Source organism: Jatropha curcas, chromosome 5, assembly GCF_041381405.1.
Source record: "Jatropha curcas cultivar XTBG-Jc1 chromosome 5, XTBG_Jcur_1.0, whole genome shotgun sequence".
Taxonomy (NCBI): Eukaryota; Viridiplantae; Streptophyta; class Magnoliopsida; order Malpighiales; family Euphorbiaceae; genus Jatropha; species Jatropha curcas.
In genome coordinates, this window is record NC_143155.1 from 23,029,550 (window position 1) to 23,047,690 (window position 18,141).

At 33.6% G+C, this 18,141-nt stretch overlaps 2 protein-coding genes across 4 annotated transcripts; both read right to left on the minus strand.

The window, feature by feature from the left end:
• Nucleotides 1-449: 449 nt before the first annotated feature.
• LOC105630510 (Pentatricopeptide repeat (PPR) superfamily protein) lies at nt 450-3,161 on the minus strand. Its single transcript, XM_012212341.4, has one exon. It carries the CDS (start codon nt 3,107-3,109, stop codon nt 959-961), a length of 2,151 nt encoding a protein of 716 aa, XP_012067731.1. The 5' UTR covers nt 3,110-3,161; the 3' UTR covers nt 450-958.
• Nucleotides 3,162-5,408: 2,247 nt separating this feature from the next.
• LOC105630509 (uncharacterized) lies at nt 5,409-13,069 on the minus strand. Of its 3 annotated transcripts, XM_012212339.4 has the most exons (5): nt 12,538-13,068; nt 11,878-12,012; nt 9,484-9,719; nt 8,462-9,278; nt 5,409-7,992 (listed from the first exon to the last, which is right to left on the minus strand). In XM_012212339.4, exons 3-5 carry the CDS (start codon nt 9,715-9,717, stop codon nt 5,759-5,761), a joined length of 3,285 nt encoding a protein of 1,094 aa, XP_012067729.1. In that variant the 5' UTR covers nt 9,718-9,719; nt 11,878-12,012; nt 12,538-13,068; the 3' UTR covers nt 5,409-5,758. The 3 variants fall into 3 exon arrangements, with proteins under 3 accessions (XP_012067729.1, XP_012067730.1, XP_089577770.1); XM_012212340.4 differs by lacking the exon at nt 11,878-12,012 and having other exon boundaries at nt 12,538-13,069; XM_089721644.1 differs by lacking the exons at nt 11,878-12,012; nt 12,538-13,068 and having other exon boundaries at nt 9,484-9,765.
• Nucleotides 13,070-18,141: the final 5,072 nt, after the last annotated feature.

Here is an 18,141-nt window from a genome sequence, read left to right on the forward strand (position 1 = left end):
TCAGTTTTTTCAAGCTAGATCCCCTTACAGTATATAACCAGGGACCTAATGAACATGTCTAAAATGTAAATCCAAGAGGAAAGAACTCATATTTCTAATCCAAAATAGTTTATGAATTTATAAGGGAAAGTTCTGCTCTCATCAGCAGCTTTGCTGAATTGAAAATGCATACAAAAAAAGAACAGAGAATAATTACATAAATTTATATACTTTTCATGAAAAATTGTAGCACGCAAATATTGCAGAGAGCCTTTTATGCCTTAAAATTGCAAATTTTGATAACATTGCACATTATCTCACTAGTAACAATAATTTTTAAGATTTTTTGCTTTTATATGTAAAATTGATTTATTTGAGTGAATTGATTATACTATTCTTAGTATGTCTAAGTTACAATAAATTATTAAATAATTGATCAATTATTGTTGGTCATATACAAAAGATAAAAATGTAAAAAAATAATTTATCATTTGTAAAATTTACAAATGTGACAAGTATTTGGAATCGGAGAGTGTATACATTAAGTGTAACTCAGCAAGGGTTCTCCAAAGCATCTAGTAGCATCTCGCTCACAAATTGTGATGATACTCCGCTAGTTGTAAATTTTATTCCTCCATTACAATTTACAAATCACTTACCAGCCGCATGAAATCCTGTTCATTCAACTGAACCAGCCCCTTGAAAATATGCATTTTCTTCTCACTCATGAAGTTGTGATGGAGTGATCACCAGATGGGAAACTTTCCACTTACTTCTCAATGGTCAGGTAGCGCATTATAATTCTTCTCTTCACGGCCATGTTCACAGATACAAAGAACTTTAGAGCCACATCAAAAAAAATCCTCCTAGCATAAAATTCTGTAGATGAACTGATTTTTATCCTATAATTGTCTCTTCAAATTGGTATTTCCTTGTATTGCCTGTGAATGCACCTTCTGTTATATGCATAAGTTATGGCCTATGCAAGAGACGCAACTCTGGGCAATGAGAAATCATAGCCAATATCCATCTCCATGAGGCTACACCCAGGGGATTTTGTTAATCCTCTTTGCTTCATCAACTCCCTTACCTCCTTAACTCGATTCCATCTTCCATCAGAAGCATACGAATTGCATATAAGCACATAATAACAAGCTTCATCAGGATGTAACTCTTGCATTCTCCTTATTGCTATCTCTCCAAGATCAAATCTTGAATGCAGCCCACATCCATGGAGAAATGCACCAAACAAACTAACATTGGGTTGAACTGGCATTTTGTCTATAAACTCCCAGGCTTCTTCAAGCCTGCCAGATCGAGCCAATAGATCAACCATGCATGCATAATGCTTCATCGAAGGCACAAAGTTATGTTCTTTGCACATTGAAATGAAAAGATTCCATCCCTCCCCAACCATCCCTGTATGACTGCAGGCAGATAAAATGGTTGTGAAGATTATTTCATTCGGTTTCAAGTCTTTCTTCAACATATCATTGAAAAGTGCAAGGGAACCGTTGGCATCCCCTTGAATTCCATAACCACCAATCATTGCACTCCAGGTGACATTGTTTTTCTCTCCCATACTATCAAAAACTGTTCGTGCAGAATTAGCATCCCCGCATTTGGCATAAAAGGTCAAAAGTGCAGTGCCAACATAGACATTAGATGATAAAAGACCCTCCTTTATAGAGTAAGCATGGAGAGAAGAACCAGCTCGGAGAGCACCAAGGAGAGCACATGCTGAGAAAACACTGACCAGTGTGACTGCATCAGGCAAGACCAATTCCATTCTCATTTGATGAAATAATTCAAGGGCTTCATATGCAGACCCATTCTGATAATATCCAGAAATAATAGAATTCCAGGCAACAACATCCTTGTGAGAGATTCTCTCAAATATGAAAGACGCATCTCTATTCATATGGCATTTTGCATACATGTCCACCAAAGCATTTGCAACAGTAGATTGCCTAAACCCAAGTTTAATCCCAAGACCATGAACTGACCTTCCCAAATTCAAATTCCCCAACTGTGCACATGCCGACAATACAGTTACAATGGTAACATCATTAGGCAAGGCATCAAATTTCTCATCCATAAACAACTTCAAAGCCTCGTGAAAAAGGCCACTTTGTGTATACCCAACAATCATAGCCGTCCAAGAGACAAGATCAACACTAGATAGCTCATCAAATACAGACCTAGCATCTTTTATGACTCCACATTTGACATACATATCTAGAAGAGCTGTCACCAAGTAAGAATTAAGTTCAACACCGCTCTTAATCGCAAACCCATGAACCCACTTCCCTTGATGCAAAGCCCCTAGTTTTGTGCATGCAGTAACTAAGCTGCCTAAGGTAAATTGGTTACCCCCAACAAATCCTTCTCTCATTCTATTGAACAAAGTCAATCCTTCTGCAGGGCAATCATTCTGTACATATCCCGCAATCATTGAAGTCCAAGAAACCACATTTCTATCAAGATTTTCATCGAACACGTGACGAGAACTCTCAATCTCTCCGCATTTAGCATACATATCTACAAGACCAGTCAACACAAAACTATCAGGATCGCCCACCTTGACAACTTGACAGTGTATTTTCCTCCCCTCATCAATACAGCGCAATTCACTACACGCCTTCAACACTATCGAAAACATAACATTATCATACTCTTTTACGCAAATCTTCATACGGCTATAAAGCCCAAAAATTTCCCAATACAAATCACTCAAAAAATACCATCTTAGCATCACTTTCCAAGAGTAAAGATCTGGGTTAGGTATTCTATCAAACACCACACGCGCAGCATCTATGTCCCCAAAAGAACCATACAAGCTAACCAATTTGGTATTGCATAAAAGATCACCATCGAGGCCATCAACAATGAGTAATCCGTGAACTTTCTTGAGAGAATAGATGTTTTTGCAGAAGCCCAGAAGATTAAAACATGGATGTGAAAAGATATAATGAATAGAGGCAATATTATGGTCAAATTGAGGAGGATCTAGAGGTAGCTGATGGGTTAAGTAGGAGAAATTTCTCAATTGAAAGTAAAAACGTCTTTTGTAGAGTTGATTATGCAATAGGAAGCTTAGTCTTAATCTTGACAATTCTTTGTATCTCATTTCAGTTTGTTTTCCCTTCCCCGCCCTTTTTCCCCTTTCCCTTTGTGTAAAGCAACAGTATAAAAAATGAAAGGTACTACCCAGTAACGACTACAATTAAGCTATTCAAAATATAAATATTTTTTAACATAGAATTCATTATTCTGCTATGGATCAAACTGGGCCAAGATTAGCCCAATAAAATTTTATTTTAATTTGCTCGGGCTTAGCCCAAAGATATATACATGGAGCCCAATTGACTGATTATATCCAATTAGTCCAATAGAGTTTTTTAGGATTTGCGTTACATTAAAATAACATATACCATCAATTGTTGTATAATATATACCATTTATCTTTTTTATTTAATTAAAATAAAAATCATACTGCTTGTGAAATTCTTAATTTAGAAAAAATTGAAAAAAAAAAAAATTATCTATAATCTGAAACAAAAATCAACCTTTAATTAATAAAATATGGAACAAATTTACTTTCTTGAAATTATAGATTGTCTCGTGAAGGTGTTGCTATAACGTTTTTTATTTTTTTAGAATAGAAACAAATTTCATTAAGAAGACAAATTAGCAAGCATAGGATATGTTATAGTCATATCCTACAAGCTTAATAATTGAAATGGGCTGAGTTTAATCTCTCTAAATTCGTAAGTTGAACGAGTAATAAATAATTCAAAGATTACAGTTATTAATAAAAAAATTATTTAATTAATCAGTGGTTAAATCAGTCGGGAGTGAATTAAATATTCAGGTGATTTTTGTTTGTAATAGAATTCAGATTAAGGAGTTAAAAGAGAGAATATTAGAAATTGAGGGGGGTAAGTATGAAATGTTAATTATAGTAGAGAAAGAAAAGGAGGTGATATGTGATAAGTGGTAGTGGAGAATAATTAGTGGTAGACAACCGTAACTCCAAAATGATCGTTAGTCACTATCTCACCATTGAAAAACACATAAAAGTCGCCATTAAAAGGTAATCTTATTGTTCTAATTTCGAGTTAAGACACTAAGCAAACAAATAATTGGATACAAAAGCTTTGGGTTATTGGTGATTTTTTCTTTTATTTTAAATTAAAAAGGATTAGATTAACTAGTGATTTGTGACATCATCAGCATAATCACTTGATGAGTATGTTTGTTTTAATTAGTTTTTCAGGTAATTATTTTATTTTTCTATTTTTAGTTATATAATCAAATTGAAATCAATGAAATTTTGATTAGTAGTAAATAGATAACTAAAAAGAAAAAAAAAAAAAAAGATAAGAAGGAATTAAGGAGAAAAATAGAAAAAGAAAGGGGGTTAGAAATGCAATAAGAGAGTAAAAGAGTGTCCCATCAAATAATAATAATAAAAAAAAAAAGAATAGAAAAGGCTAAGAAAAGGACAGAGAGAGAAGTGGCACTCGAAGGCAGGTATTAGCTTTTTGCATGATGATGATGAAATAAGGAGTTCTGGAGAAATGTGATTGGTCTAAACAGTATCTGAGAAGCAAGTGTTGACTATGACCGCAAAGATATCATCTCTCTCTCTCTCACTCGCAGACACCGACATCTTATTTGCCGCTTTCTGCTGCCTCATTCCATACAAAACTTAGATTTCCCCTTCTCCTACCACGCGCCTTCTGTGCGCGTCTATTTAATATTTTTTAAACCATACGATTTTTATCGTTCATGTGCATACAGGAATTATGAATGCATAGATTTAATTCGAAGCTTACTCAGTTTGCCTTATATTACTTTTAAATTCGTGGGTGATCTAGATTGACCCGACCATTTTATATTTTAATAATAATTATATCACTCTTTAAAATAAAATGTAAAAGTGTAAAATCATCATTAAACTCTTACAAAATTATTTCATTTAGACGAGAGACATTTAAATGTGAAAATATAAAATCATAATAAATCTTGTAAATTTGAGAGTATCATAAGACAAATCGTATAAACTTCAGAGTTAAATTCATATTTTAGGCCATCAAATAATACTATATAAGTTTTGATTTCAGAAGACAATGTCAAATATCAAATATTTTTTCATCCGAAGCATAACGAAAGTGTTTCTGAGTACTAAAAGTTTCACCCTTGGTTGTCAAACTATATTATTAAGCTTAACAAAAATATCTCTGAATACTCAAGATTACATATCCGAAATGTTATCATTTAGCAAAAGTCGTTCTCTAAGGTCGTATCTATTGGTTGAAGGGTAATTAAAAGAAAAAACATAGAATAATATAGTTTTTTTTTTTTTCACGCATTAATAATCGGATCATTATAATTAAAAGGAACAAGAAAAGAAAAACAACAGATTCAAAGAGCAATCAGGAGCAGCTAAAATAAGAGTATCAAGGATCATCAAAATTCAGTCCTAGAACAAGGACATGTCAATGTGAATACACAACCAAAGGAATGCTATGGTACTATATATCTAAGAAGAAATCATGCAACATTATTTATAAATAATACAAAGTTGTTAACCACCCAAAACACAGATAATCAAGGGGACCCAGATTATGGACTACCAAATGTACAAAGAATCCCCAATGCCTTACAACAACCTCAATTCCCACCCCTGCTTCTCCGGCCGCAGCTATAGAAATGAATCTCTCGCTTCCCTCTATAACATTCTCAATGGATAAACCAAACCCTCTTCTTATTATTAGGTTAAAGGGAGAACTGGAGAATTACCTGGAGGGCATCTTTGCCGGCGGGGACGTCTTGTTGTCTTTCCCCACCCTGTTAGGCTTCTATCGTCCAGTCCCACTTCAACATTATTAAGCTGCTGTATTAGAGGAGCACAAGATGGGCTTGCTATCACAGCCGGAGAGGAGCTAACCAGTGTGCGCCTCCTCCCCCTTGCACACCCACTTCTAGTGGAATTCCTTCTTGTTAATCCCGAATGCCAAAAATGGCCTTTTGCTCTCATCAGCTCTCCAAATGCCTGAAGATCTTCTGTTACCTCATGCCTTGACAGAGACGCTAGGCCTGGAAGAATGTCCCTTTGGAAGTCCCTCCGCTGCCTTCCTCTTCTTGCCTGGCCTTTTCGGGTTCGAGTTGGTAATAAAGTTGTTACCTTTTCTTCTAGTTTCAGGTTTTCTGGAACCAAAGGCTTGGGCATGTAATCCTCTTCCTTGGTCTCTATCAATTTTAAAGTCATAGACTCAAAGTAATCTTCTGAAGATGACCCCTCATCATCTTGACCATTCTTGGCTCCCAATACAGCATATTTGCTCTCTAGATTCTCTTCGAAGGAGGAAACTACCTCCACAAACCAATGAAGAGGATCTGTCATAGAAGCTTCTGATGGATTGCAATTTACATCATCCTTATGATTCTTGTGAACGGATGAAGAGATTGCAACTATTGCCTCTGCTGCTATTATGACGAATTCATCTGGTGGGCTTTCAGCTTTGAGCTGTGACGAGAGCAAAGGAAGTGCTTCATGAGCCTTTTCTTGAAACTCTTCCTCAGGAAATATATCCTCCTCAGTTTCAGGAACTGCAGGGGCTTCCAAATCTATTCCTGAGATAATCTTTCCATCCGACGCTGGAACAATCTTCACATCCAAGCCAGGCACAGAAGGCATCATAGAAGCTTCATCTTCAGTTACACAAGAGTTCAAATCAATCTCATGTCTGACATTGGCAACATGAGAGTCTGATTTTTTTTCTATAAGCACAACTTCTGGTGCAATCTCTTGACTACAGTCAGGAGCTGCTGGATCACAAGGTAAGTTAATATCAAGAATCCTACTTTTCCTGTTATTTTCTACTTCTTCAGATGGCTGCGCAAGGGACACAGACGGGGAGGTAAGGGAAGAAGACTCGATCTTTGAAATATGTGGCTTTTCAAAAATGGGAAAGCCAAGAATTTTTCTGCAACTTGAGAAATCACTTGTTTCAATCCTACTGGCCTCAATGACATTGGAACACGAAGCTGATTTCATATCCTGAACGCTTGTTGGAATAGGAAGTTTTCCAGCTTCACTTGTATCCGACACCTGATTCGAAGATTGCAAGTCAATAAATCCACCTGAATTCAAATCTACTCCTGTACTAATAGCCGCATTTTTATGGTTAGGCTTCGTTCTTAGCCAAGGCAAAGTGACAAGATGATCCTCTTGGTTTCTTTCTAAATCAATGACCTCAACAATTTGCTGTGAAGCCATCTTGGTCGTCGAGCTGTTTGGAAACGCTATATTCAAATTGACATCTTTTGCTGACTTTGAGTCCAAGCAGTTTGAGCTCTTGTAGTACTTCACTGAACCATGATTGGTGAAGTTCTCATGGATTATATTACTGGCATCGCTGCAGTTCAAGTAATCACAGTTGCCTGAATGAAAGCGAATAAGTGGTTCCTTAGACGCTGATGAGGACCCATGATAAAATCCATTTTGCTCAGGCATATCACTTCCAACTCTCATGTTAGATGTAGAACTGCTGTTATAATTCCACCGCTCTCCAAAAACACCATGGCTTTGAGTTGATGACTGAGAACTCCTACTCAAGGTTGCAGATGAATTCAAATATGGGTGCATTTGAACGGACATTGACCTCTGGCTTAAGCTACCACTGAGCTTTTCCCAAGATGAAATGGAGCGAGACCAGGAGTTGCTCAAATCAGAAGAAGGATCAATTACATATTGACTGGCTATATTGGAAGCAACAAGTGAACCTGCATGGTTATTAGTGGAGACCTCATGATTGCTTCCAGAGAGTTCTGAACCACGAACTGTTATTTCTCTCAACTGATCTACCTTGCTTGGATCAGCAAGAAAAAGAGTTGCAGGTTCATTAGTTTTGTTTAACAGAACCTGTACTGGCTGGGAAGATGAAGGCAACCTTTCTGGCTGGAAACCTTGAGAAACAGACTTCAGGTTGTTTTTACTGTTCCCTGTGAGCAGGCATCATATGAGAACATCAGAACCAAATGGAACTATTCTAGAGGGCTCTATCAAACTGCTTAACCATAAGTACAAAAAAGTCTGTGAACTGACAGATTTCCAAATTGAATCACAATGGTCAAATTGTAAGATGGTCCATGAACTAGTGGAAAGGAAAAATGATCATCCAAGAAAAACAGAGGAATACACGACATGTTTTGCAAGCCAACATTTAGTTTTAAACATTTTCACTTCCCTTTATTTTCAAGAACTGAAATCTAAGTTCTATATTTTTTTCCAACTCTGTTACTTGGTATGATTTATAGGATTTAGATGAGAAAAAAAAATTATGAAACACTTCCTTAAAAAACATACCTATGAATTAGATCAGATCACTTAACTAAATGATCAAAGTTTGAAGAATTAAGAGTTTGAGTGAAACCAAGAAACTGAAATGGCAACTTCATGAAGAAGTCATACCTGAGTCAAGCATATGGGGAAACCACAGTTTTCCATTTGCATTATTCTGTAAATGCAGATCATTAACAGTCCCATTATTGCTTGCATTACGAGAGCTCAGTAAGATTTCTTTGGGAAAACCATGAAACTGTGATTTGGGTTTAGCAGCAAGCTCATGCCCTTGAATCTCATACTGGGAGTTAGTACAGCCTAGAAGACCATTTGCAGATGCACTATTATCTTCAACCTCAATTGGCTCATTCAGGTCAGCCAAGTTATTTTTGGTTTTTGTATGTGATTCAGATTGCAATGTTTCTTCTTGGCAATTATTCTTCCCACCAGTACCAATAAGCAGATTTATTCCATTCTCAGGTACAACTTTATGATACCTATTTGGCAATAAACTAGAAATACCACATATACTCTCATCCCTAAGTTGTTCCCCTTCTTCAGTATCTATGTACTCGTCAGCTGGAAGTTGAAGATCAATCATCTTTCTCCTCACCTTTGTGGGTCTTGAATCCAGCATTTCCACATCTTTCGAAGTACCTCCATTTTGGGATAGCAAGGGACTAGCTTGCAAACTGCTTCCTTTCATAGAACTCAACGGAGAATGCATGTCTTCAATGCCTGAAGTTGATGGTCCTGCACAAACAGAATTTGCCAAGGGGAAGCTAGGTATGTGCCACTTCCGAGCATCTTCAGATGTAATTTGAGATGCTAAGGGGCTTGATGACAATGATGTCTCAATAGGCATCCGATTTTTATACAATTCTTTCCTTTTAACTTCATCCATTAAGTCCCTCTGTATTTTGTATAAGCGATGAAGTTCACACAGCTAGACAGAAAAATAAGAGAAAATACATATACATTCAGTTGTTTAGCAAATAATAAAGTAATGCAGACATTTGCTTAAGTTGACTTCAAATGATCCATACAAGGTGGATGATTTCTAAATTAAAATCACATGATCATCCCAATGCTCAAAGGAGAAGAATACAAAATTTCACAGATTGGAAAAAGGAACTTGAAATCAAGAGTACCTGATCCTTAAATATGGCCTCATGCTCCAGCATTGTCTGCTTTACTATATCCTTGTCGTATCCTGAATATACATCTGCAATGGACCTTGGCAAGAATCCATTGTAGTATTGCCCATTTGGGAATGTTCCATCTCCGTAATATAGAGGCCAGCTACAACTATTAGAATCCTCATTAAGATCCCTCATTGAAAAGGACCCAGGGAAGCAGCTTTCACACTGTACTTTTGTTCCCATTCCTGGAAACCAATAAAGAAACATGACAATCATGTTATACTAGCGTTAGACCAAAGTGCCACAAATTCAGAAACTTTTGGGCTCTCATAATTCCACAGAAAGATAGAGAGGGAAAACATTAATTACAAGCTCACTTCATTGATGCATACAGGTGTTCTGCTTCCTAATTGAAGTAACATTACAGCAAACGTGTAACAGTCAACGTATCTCAACAAACAAAGCACAGATTAAAAGCTATGATGACTGGATCAATTTAATTCCAAGCCAAGTTTGTTTCCTAAAGCAGCAACTGTTCCAGTTATCATCGAAACATAATGTGGAGATTAGAGGGAAAAAAAGGATTGAAAGAGAGCATTATACAACCCTTGAAAGAAAATTTTCCTCAGAAAACCCACTCATATAGCCCATATTTGGGAGTGTCTGAGAAACTTCTGGCAGTGACAGGTTCAGACAAACATAAAGTGGCATTGGCATAAGAAATCAATAATATAAGATATCAATAATAAAAGTCATCAAAAGAAACAGAAAACAAAATTTAGTAAAATTCTTACACCATTTCTATTTTCATAATAGTCTAGTAAGTTCAGAAGACATCTATTTTCTTGTGCTCGAGATCCAAGAAAATGAAAGTACAAAACATGATAATATAGAAAAGTTAGTCTAAGTTGCTACAAATAACAATTTAGACATTTCATAGACAAACACAAATACTTTACTCCGTGGTTAGAATTCTCCTATTTCAAAGCTCTACGTCACAAAAAAAAAAAAAAAAAAAAAGTTGAAGTTCACCATGCATCAGACTATGTGATCTTTCTGATAACAATAACTTGCAGCTTAATAAATCATGAGCATGATCTAGATGAAAAGCTACCAATGTGATATGGCACTATTAACAAAATGATCAACTTTTATATAGTTTCACTTTATAATAAGCCGGATCATAAGAACCACGATATTGAAACCCTAACATTCCTAGGTTTAAACATAGGTTCAAAATTTCGTAATGCATGCCCATATATCCATGACCTCACAAACCTGACATAAAATGGATGCCAATGACCTGAATGAATGCGGCATAGATTATCCTAACACCTATTTTTCGTTACTTATTAATCTAACAACCACACATCTTCTTTACTTTGATGCATCTAGTAACAGAAGATTATCCACCTGAAAACAGGATAAATAAATACCTGATAATGATTGTAATGAGAAAATAAGCAGGACTGGAAGCTACAGAGATGTCAACACAAGATTTTCCAGCTGATTAGGGTAGAAACCGTATAAAAGAAATTGAAAGTTGAGAAGCATATGGATATGAAAGTGCAAAAGTGAAAAGTATACTTGAAAGATGACCACAATATCTGATCGCACTAGATTTTAGTAGACAGACAAAAATCCAAAGCTGACCACTACTGCTTAATTTAATTGTGAGCTAAAAGACCAAACTTCTAAGAAATTTCAAAGACTTCTTTCAGCTCAACATTTGACTCAATGGAAATAGAGTAATTGAGTGGTCTAGAAATGGTTTGTCATGCCATACACAAAAGTCATACTAAAAAGATAAGCATTCTAGAATCCTTAAAAAGTCTTAACTAAAGTGTATCAGTTTGATTCTGATACCAACTTCAGATCTGAGCTAAAAATTACTGAGGGAACCATTTTCAGTAGTCAATTCACCATCCATTAAACATGTCCTGGCTCTCAAAATAGGTATAAACACGAGGTAAGCGAAGAACCCAGACAGCCAATAAATAGTATTACTCCCAGAACAGAGGACAATGTGCAAATTATACTGTAAAGACTTCTAAAATTATTACAGTGACTAAAAATCAACACAATGCAACTTCTAGAATTGTAATTCACATTTGATTCATTCATTTAAGTCACTAGCAACGAGGAAATATTGCAGGAGACATGGCTTGCTAATAAGTAAATCAAATCACATTCTCGTTGAATAAAGTAGGATGTGAAGACCCTTCTTGCTTCCCAATATTCTGCTGATAACTAATAAAAAGTGACCCTTCCAAACCTTCACTCGCCTAGAAGTTAGAAGCACTAAACATTACATCCAAGGAACCATTGACCACATTGATAAATCTCATAAAGAATTTGACTCTTAAGCAGTCTCTATATAAACACTCGTGAGAGAACGCTTACCCAACTCGTGGTCTGCCTAGTGCGAATCCAGATTAACAGGACTTGTGGGCTTCAAATACCGAATAGTTTAAACACCAAAACGTAAACCAGGACATAATCAATCTACTGCCATACTCTTAGATATCCACATCAGTCCTGAAAAAAGGATTGAATTTTGATGAGGCATAAAGACTGAATTTTGGGGCTAAACCCAACATGCTGGAAATTTAAGAAACTCAACTATCAATAAGAAAAATTAGGGTATATTCCCTTCTAGTTATTAAAGAAAAAGATGAATTAATCATAAATAAAAGTTAACAAAACAGATCCCTTCCAACCACAATCTGAACTAACATATCCGCAAATAATAGCAACGGAATCTACATATTAGATTCTGAGCTCAAGATGAATCGAAATTACCCATCAAATCAATCCTTCAACAATAAAGGATAGAAAAGAAAATTCAGTGAATTGTACAATCAACAATAATCATTAGAAAAAATGTATGACAAATTTAGAAAGGCAATAAACCTAACAATTTATCAAACTCAAACAGAACTCATACATTAAATAAATCAGCCAGTAAAGTAAAACCCAAATAATCAAATCATTTAAAAAAAAACTACAAATCAAATTACCCATAAAGTAAAAAAAAAAAAAGTAAATAAATAAATAAATTACCTCAGACCCACATCCTCTTATCTCTTCCCCTAAAGAATCCCTCCAATGGATTCAATTATTCAACAGTGGTCTTCACACCATAGACAAAAGTTCATAAATTTCTAAAGACTGAAGCTATCAAGAACACATACAGAGAGATAAAGCTAAAAGAAACAACAAATATACAGCGAAGAACAAAGTGGGTGTTATTGGAACTCCATTAAAGGAGCTTAGATCGTCTCCAGAATTGAACAAAAGAAAGGAGATTTCGATCTGCTGGGCCACTCTCTCTCTCTCTCTCTCTCTCTCTCAACAACAAAAAGAAAGAAAAATAATATAAAAATATGATTTTTATTTTACAAGAGAGAGAAAGATAGTATTTTTATTTATGCTAGAGAGAGAAGATGAGAGAGATCCCAGATAAGAAAATCTTTACACAAACAAACGACCTTCTAAGAACAGTGACATGAAATTTGTCAACATCCGGTCTCTTTTTATTCTCTGCTTTTTCTCTTCTTCACTCACTCTCTCTCTCTCTCTCTCTCTCTTTCTTATTACATTTTTTTCCTTTTTTCTTTTATTTTTTCCCTCTCCACCCCACTCCTGTATTTACTTGTTTGTTGTTTCATTTTCTTTCTGGGTTTTTAAGGAAATTAAGCTTAATTATGGGTATTTCTAGATTCTCTCCACCTTCCTTGCTTTTGGTACATACAGATTTTTTTTTTCATATATATATATATATATATATATATATATATATATATATATATATATATATATTCAAATTAAAATAAATATGGTATTATTGATTATAAATTTGAAGAATTCTCTTGAACCACGTATAGCTTTAGGCTTCAGCCTACCAACAAGCACAACAAACTTGACAGAAACCATTAAAAAAAGATTTAGGAGTGGTTGTATTCTAATCCGAAATTAGAGTGACTAATTAATATATAAATCTAAATAACACATAAAATATTTCCATTTGAAGCATTTTGTTCAATTAGCTAGTAGTAATGCAGCAGACAAAAAGTGGGTCCCATTTACACTGTGGGAAGGATGAGGTTTCTTGAGGTTTTGGGTCAGATAATAAATGCCCATTTGTGTAGGGCATATTTACAAGATTGGGGTTCACTTGTTGTTCTTTGATCCTTCTCTTAATTGGCTGATCCTCTGCTTCAAAACCCCTAATCTGTGATTGCTTGTTCTGTTTGTTTACTGTATTTATTTTTTTTAAGAAAAAAAGTACATCTTTAAAGCTGACCACGTGGCTTCTTTTTGCAGCTAACATAAAGATATCAATTAGAATGTTTAGTGGAATTTTTTTTTTAAATAAAAATTAAAGTAAACCCATTTTTATTTAATTTTTAAATAGGGAGATATTGAAATCAAATTCCTCTCTGAAAATAGAGAAAAGGGGAAAGAAACAGAAAAGGGTAAAGAAAGAGCGAGAGAGAACCAATCTTTGTCTTTCTAAAGAGAACATGATAACATCCTGCCTACAAAGTTGCAAGTCAAGAATCTAAAGCTTTAGCCCTAATTAATGGGTAACTAAATAGCTTGATGGGAAGGATTAGAACATATAAAGATGGGTTAATCATAAAAGTAGGTTTTTTTTTATTTTTAATTAAATGTTTTGTACCTAATTTTAATATTTATTTGTTTACTTATTTGGTGCAATCATAGTCATGCCACCTAAATCAACTCAATCATGTATAGTATAAATTTCTTTTCTAGGATACTATTACAAGAACAATATGTTGATAAATAGATCAAACTATTGATATTAGAAGTCCCAATTTCTTCTAATCACTTAATTTCTCAATTGACACATGTTTTTACATGTGCCAATTGACTTTTACATAGAAGTGTATTTACCTAGGAGGTTCAACATGTAAATGATTTTATACATAAAAAAAAAAAAAATTTGTTTTTACTATATATTATATTTAATATGTAACAAATATATTTGAAATTATTGTTTTTACTCATATGTGAAAGAAATTATATTTTAAGAGTAAAATACGTCTAAGTTTTTCTTCCTTCTTAATTCATCAAAAAAATAAAATTCATCCATCTTTGAACCACCTGATTGCCACGTGTTTTAAGTCATTGTATAAGCAAAAAGACTTGAGTTTTATATGCTATTATTCCACAATAATAAAAAAATAAACACTCAGCAACTATTCATAAAATGCTTTCTTTTTTTTAATTTATGATTGTTAAGTTGGCATTTGTTAAATAATAGCATGTCAGTATTAATTAATAATAGCATGTGATATTTTATTAAAGAATATGAATCTAACTATAATTATAAACCTTTAATCTGTTATTACTACATAGTCATGATATATAGAAAGGCAGACATTACATGACTATGAACCCAATGGCATAGGTCCAGCCCTACAACCAAACTCAGATATGTCCAAACCAATGGAAAGATGAACCCATGGTTGAGGGATATACAGAAATGGCAACAATTTAGATTTTTCTAGAAAAGAAATTATTGTCTTCTTGATTTTTAGTCAAACCTACTCTGTTGCTTACCTGAATCAAAATTCTAAGTGTCAATTTTACTATTAAGCTGTCATATTCAAAAAAAAAAAAAAAAAAAAGATTTAGTAGTGCTACCTTTTTTTTTTTTTGCTTTTTATAGAAAAAAAAAAATTCAAATATAAAATTTCAATAATATGTATATACTATCTTTTCGGGGAAAAATAGTATATACTAAATCAATTACAGACGAGAGTATTTCTGAGTATCAACTAAAAGAAAAATGATAAAACAGTAATATTTTTTAATTAATTTAGTGTATGGAACTATTTATACACCAGATATAGACAAGAAATTTCTTTTTTTTTTTTTAATGGTTTATCCATGGATTTAGAAGATTTGAATTGATGTGCTCTATTTGGGTGTTTGAAGCAGTTTTCTAAAAATGTATTTTTGATCTTTATTTATTTTTAATAAATTATTTTATATTTTTAAAAAAGAATTTTTTAAAAGGCACATGTACAATTATTGTATAGTTTCAATTACATTCCAAACATGATGATATTTATCAATAATACTAAAATTGCTCTGTCATAGATGTTTTGTAGAGTCTTTTTGCCAAGTGAAAATAGAGAGACACAAAGCTCTTAATCTTTTTATAGCTGAGAGCTTTATATCCGTTGTGAATTGGTTAGAGAAAATAATTGTGTGGATCAATTACATTTTGGTCCCTCTATAACTCCATACTTTCATGTTTTCTTCCCTATTGAAAGAGGAAATTAAATTTATTGTTATGTTAATCCAAATTCGGACATGGAGTCGCTTTTATATTATTTAATTAAAAGTTTAATTTTAATTTACTTGTAGATTTTTATTNNNGCTCAAGAAAGGAGATACCATTTGCCACTAGATTTGAAGTAAAGGAATACAAGGCTTTTTTCTCTTTTGGAAAATTTGAATGCAGTTTTAAGTGTGTTCGAAAGAAATTGCAATCTTGGGACTTAAAATAGAAGCATAAGCAATATACAATATAATTGCCATTGTTGATAATGAATGAGGAGGGAGAAGAGAGCAATAACGAAAGTTGGAAAAAATAAAAGAAAGGTAAAGATATAATACAGAGACAAAAGTTGTAAACGGTGCGAAAGAACATTTAATCAATCATTTTGAAAACAGATTCGGTATCTTGAGCCTACATATAAGGACACTAATGTGCCACCATTTCTATTCTTATCTCTAAGGACAAGGCTTTCACATAAAAACATTCCTTTTCTAGTTTTCCGTCCTTTTCTTTCAATAAGAAAGAACTCAACAATCAGAAACATCATATTTACATCTGAAACCAACATTTTTTTGTTCATTCATGTACTATAAAATACTATCAACTGAAGCTGAACACATTCAAAGTTCAGCATATTCTGTCAATTCAAAAACAAATGTTTCTTTTGCTTTCAAAAAAAAAAACAAATGTTTCTTTTACTGTGTATAATTATTTAAAAAACACATACTGAATTTTCAAAAAGAACTTGTGGCTACCAAGTTGTTTCCTATACCTTTTGCTTACATTAACACATTTCCCAAGGCAATGATTTCCCAATCTCAATGTCATTAGTGGCTAATTTAATTTCCCAAGGCCTATGAGGAAATAATTTGTAGATAGATTTTAAACAATGATTCATGAGATCCATGTGCATTAAAACTGCCAATAATTAACACTACAAAACACTTACTTACTCCACACAAAAACACATCAAAGGAGAATGTCTTATCCCAATCTTCCAATGCTGATAATCCCATAATATCCATAGCAAATCGAATATATTAACCATTGGATCCATTTTCCAAGCATCAATGTATTAAGTTCGATGTATTAGAATTAGATTACAGAACATCATTACGATCCTTATCATAGTAAATTTGGTATGAGAGTAAGTTACTTGATAAGCGAGAAGGAGGAGGCGGCTCGAACAGGACGATACTGATTGGAGATATATGGGGGCGATATTTTGAATATTTTGCAGGTTGGGGCTTCTAATGGAAACAAAATCATTATTTAATAGCTTTGCCTCCATTAGTGGTTGATGTGAGCTCGAAGAGGGAAAGAATTGAACCTGCAAAGAAGACTGCAGTTTTCCCGCTCTTGCCACCGCAAGGCTGACGAGAGTCATTTCTCTTACTACGATCAATCTCGGCCCACCGGTGGCCCAATTAAGTTCATTTAGGCCCAAATTGCGTAAGGAATGGGTCAAACCTAATTGGAAAAATATGGACTGGGCTCTAACTTAGACGAATGCCACTAAAATCGGGCTCTATTTCTTTGAGTAAATAGAAAAAGTGTATACCAACTATACTGTATAAATCCAATTTTTGCCTTGGCTGGTTTTGGGTCAAAAAGACGCGTATCTTACGTACGTACAAAAACCCGTAGACTAAAGTTAATTGGACAGACCTACAGAGTGCCCTATTCTTTTTTTGACTTTCTATTGCCACAAGTTAGTTTGACCTGCACCTTATCTACTTATTTTTTTTAAGAATAAATTATTATTTAGTTTCCATAACGTGATAAAATTTATAAATTAAAATCTCTATTTTTAGAAATTTATTCAATAATTTTTTTAATTTTCTTTCATTTAGTTAAATACTTTTTATTAATATTTTGATAATTTTTTTTATAATGAACTAAAAAATTCAAACAAAATATTTCTTGTTTCAATTTTACTGTTGAGAGAAAGAAAGCAAATTTTATAGTCAAATTTTTATAGAATAATAGAATTTAAACATATAAATAGCTTGTCATGTAATCAGCTTTTATTCATGATTAAGATTTATGATATTTAAGATAAAAGAAAAAAATATAAGATTTAATTTAATTGTGGTATTAAAATAAATTTTAAAATCAAATATATGTGATTTGGTAGGTAAATTATAATTTTTTTTGTGTGATCTAACTGGTAATTTATAATTCTTTTTTGGATTTATTGGGCTATGTAATACCCCGAATTTTTATTTTCGAAACTTTTGAATTTTTTTTTAAATCAAAAATCTCGATTTTCAACTATATGGGCTATATATATACCAAACAATCTCAATTCGAGCCCAAGTTTGTGGGTCGGGCTTAAGCCCAAATATATC

Excerpts from the sequence above, each read along its gene's own strand:
- LOC105630510 (XM_012212341.4), bottom strand. The coding sequence starts at position 3,109 with ATGAGATACAAAGAATTGTCAAGATTAAGACTAAGCTTCCTATTGCAT.
- LOC105630509 (XM_089721644.1), bottom strand. The coding sequence starts at position 9,750 with ATGATTGTCATGTTTCTTTATTGGTTTCCAGGAATGGGAACAAAAGTA. Across the intron at positions 9,279-9,483 it reads AGGCCATATTTAAGGATCAG|CTGTGTGAACTTCATCGCTT; the intron begins GTACTCTTGATT and ends TTTTCTGTCTAG. Across the intron at positions 7,993-8,461 it reads TCCCCATATGCTTGACTCAG|GGAACAGTAAAAACAACCTG; the intron begins GTATGACTTCTT and ends GCCTGCTCACAG.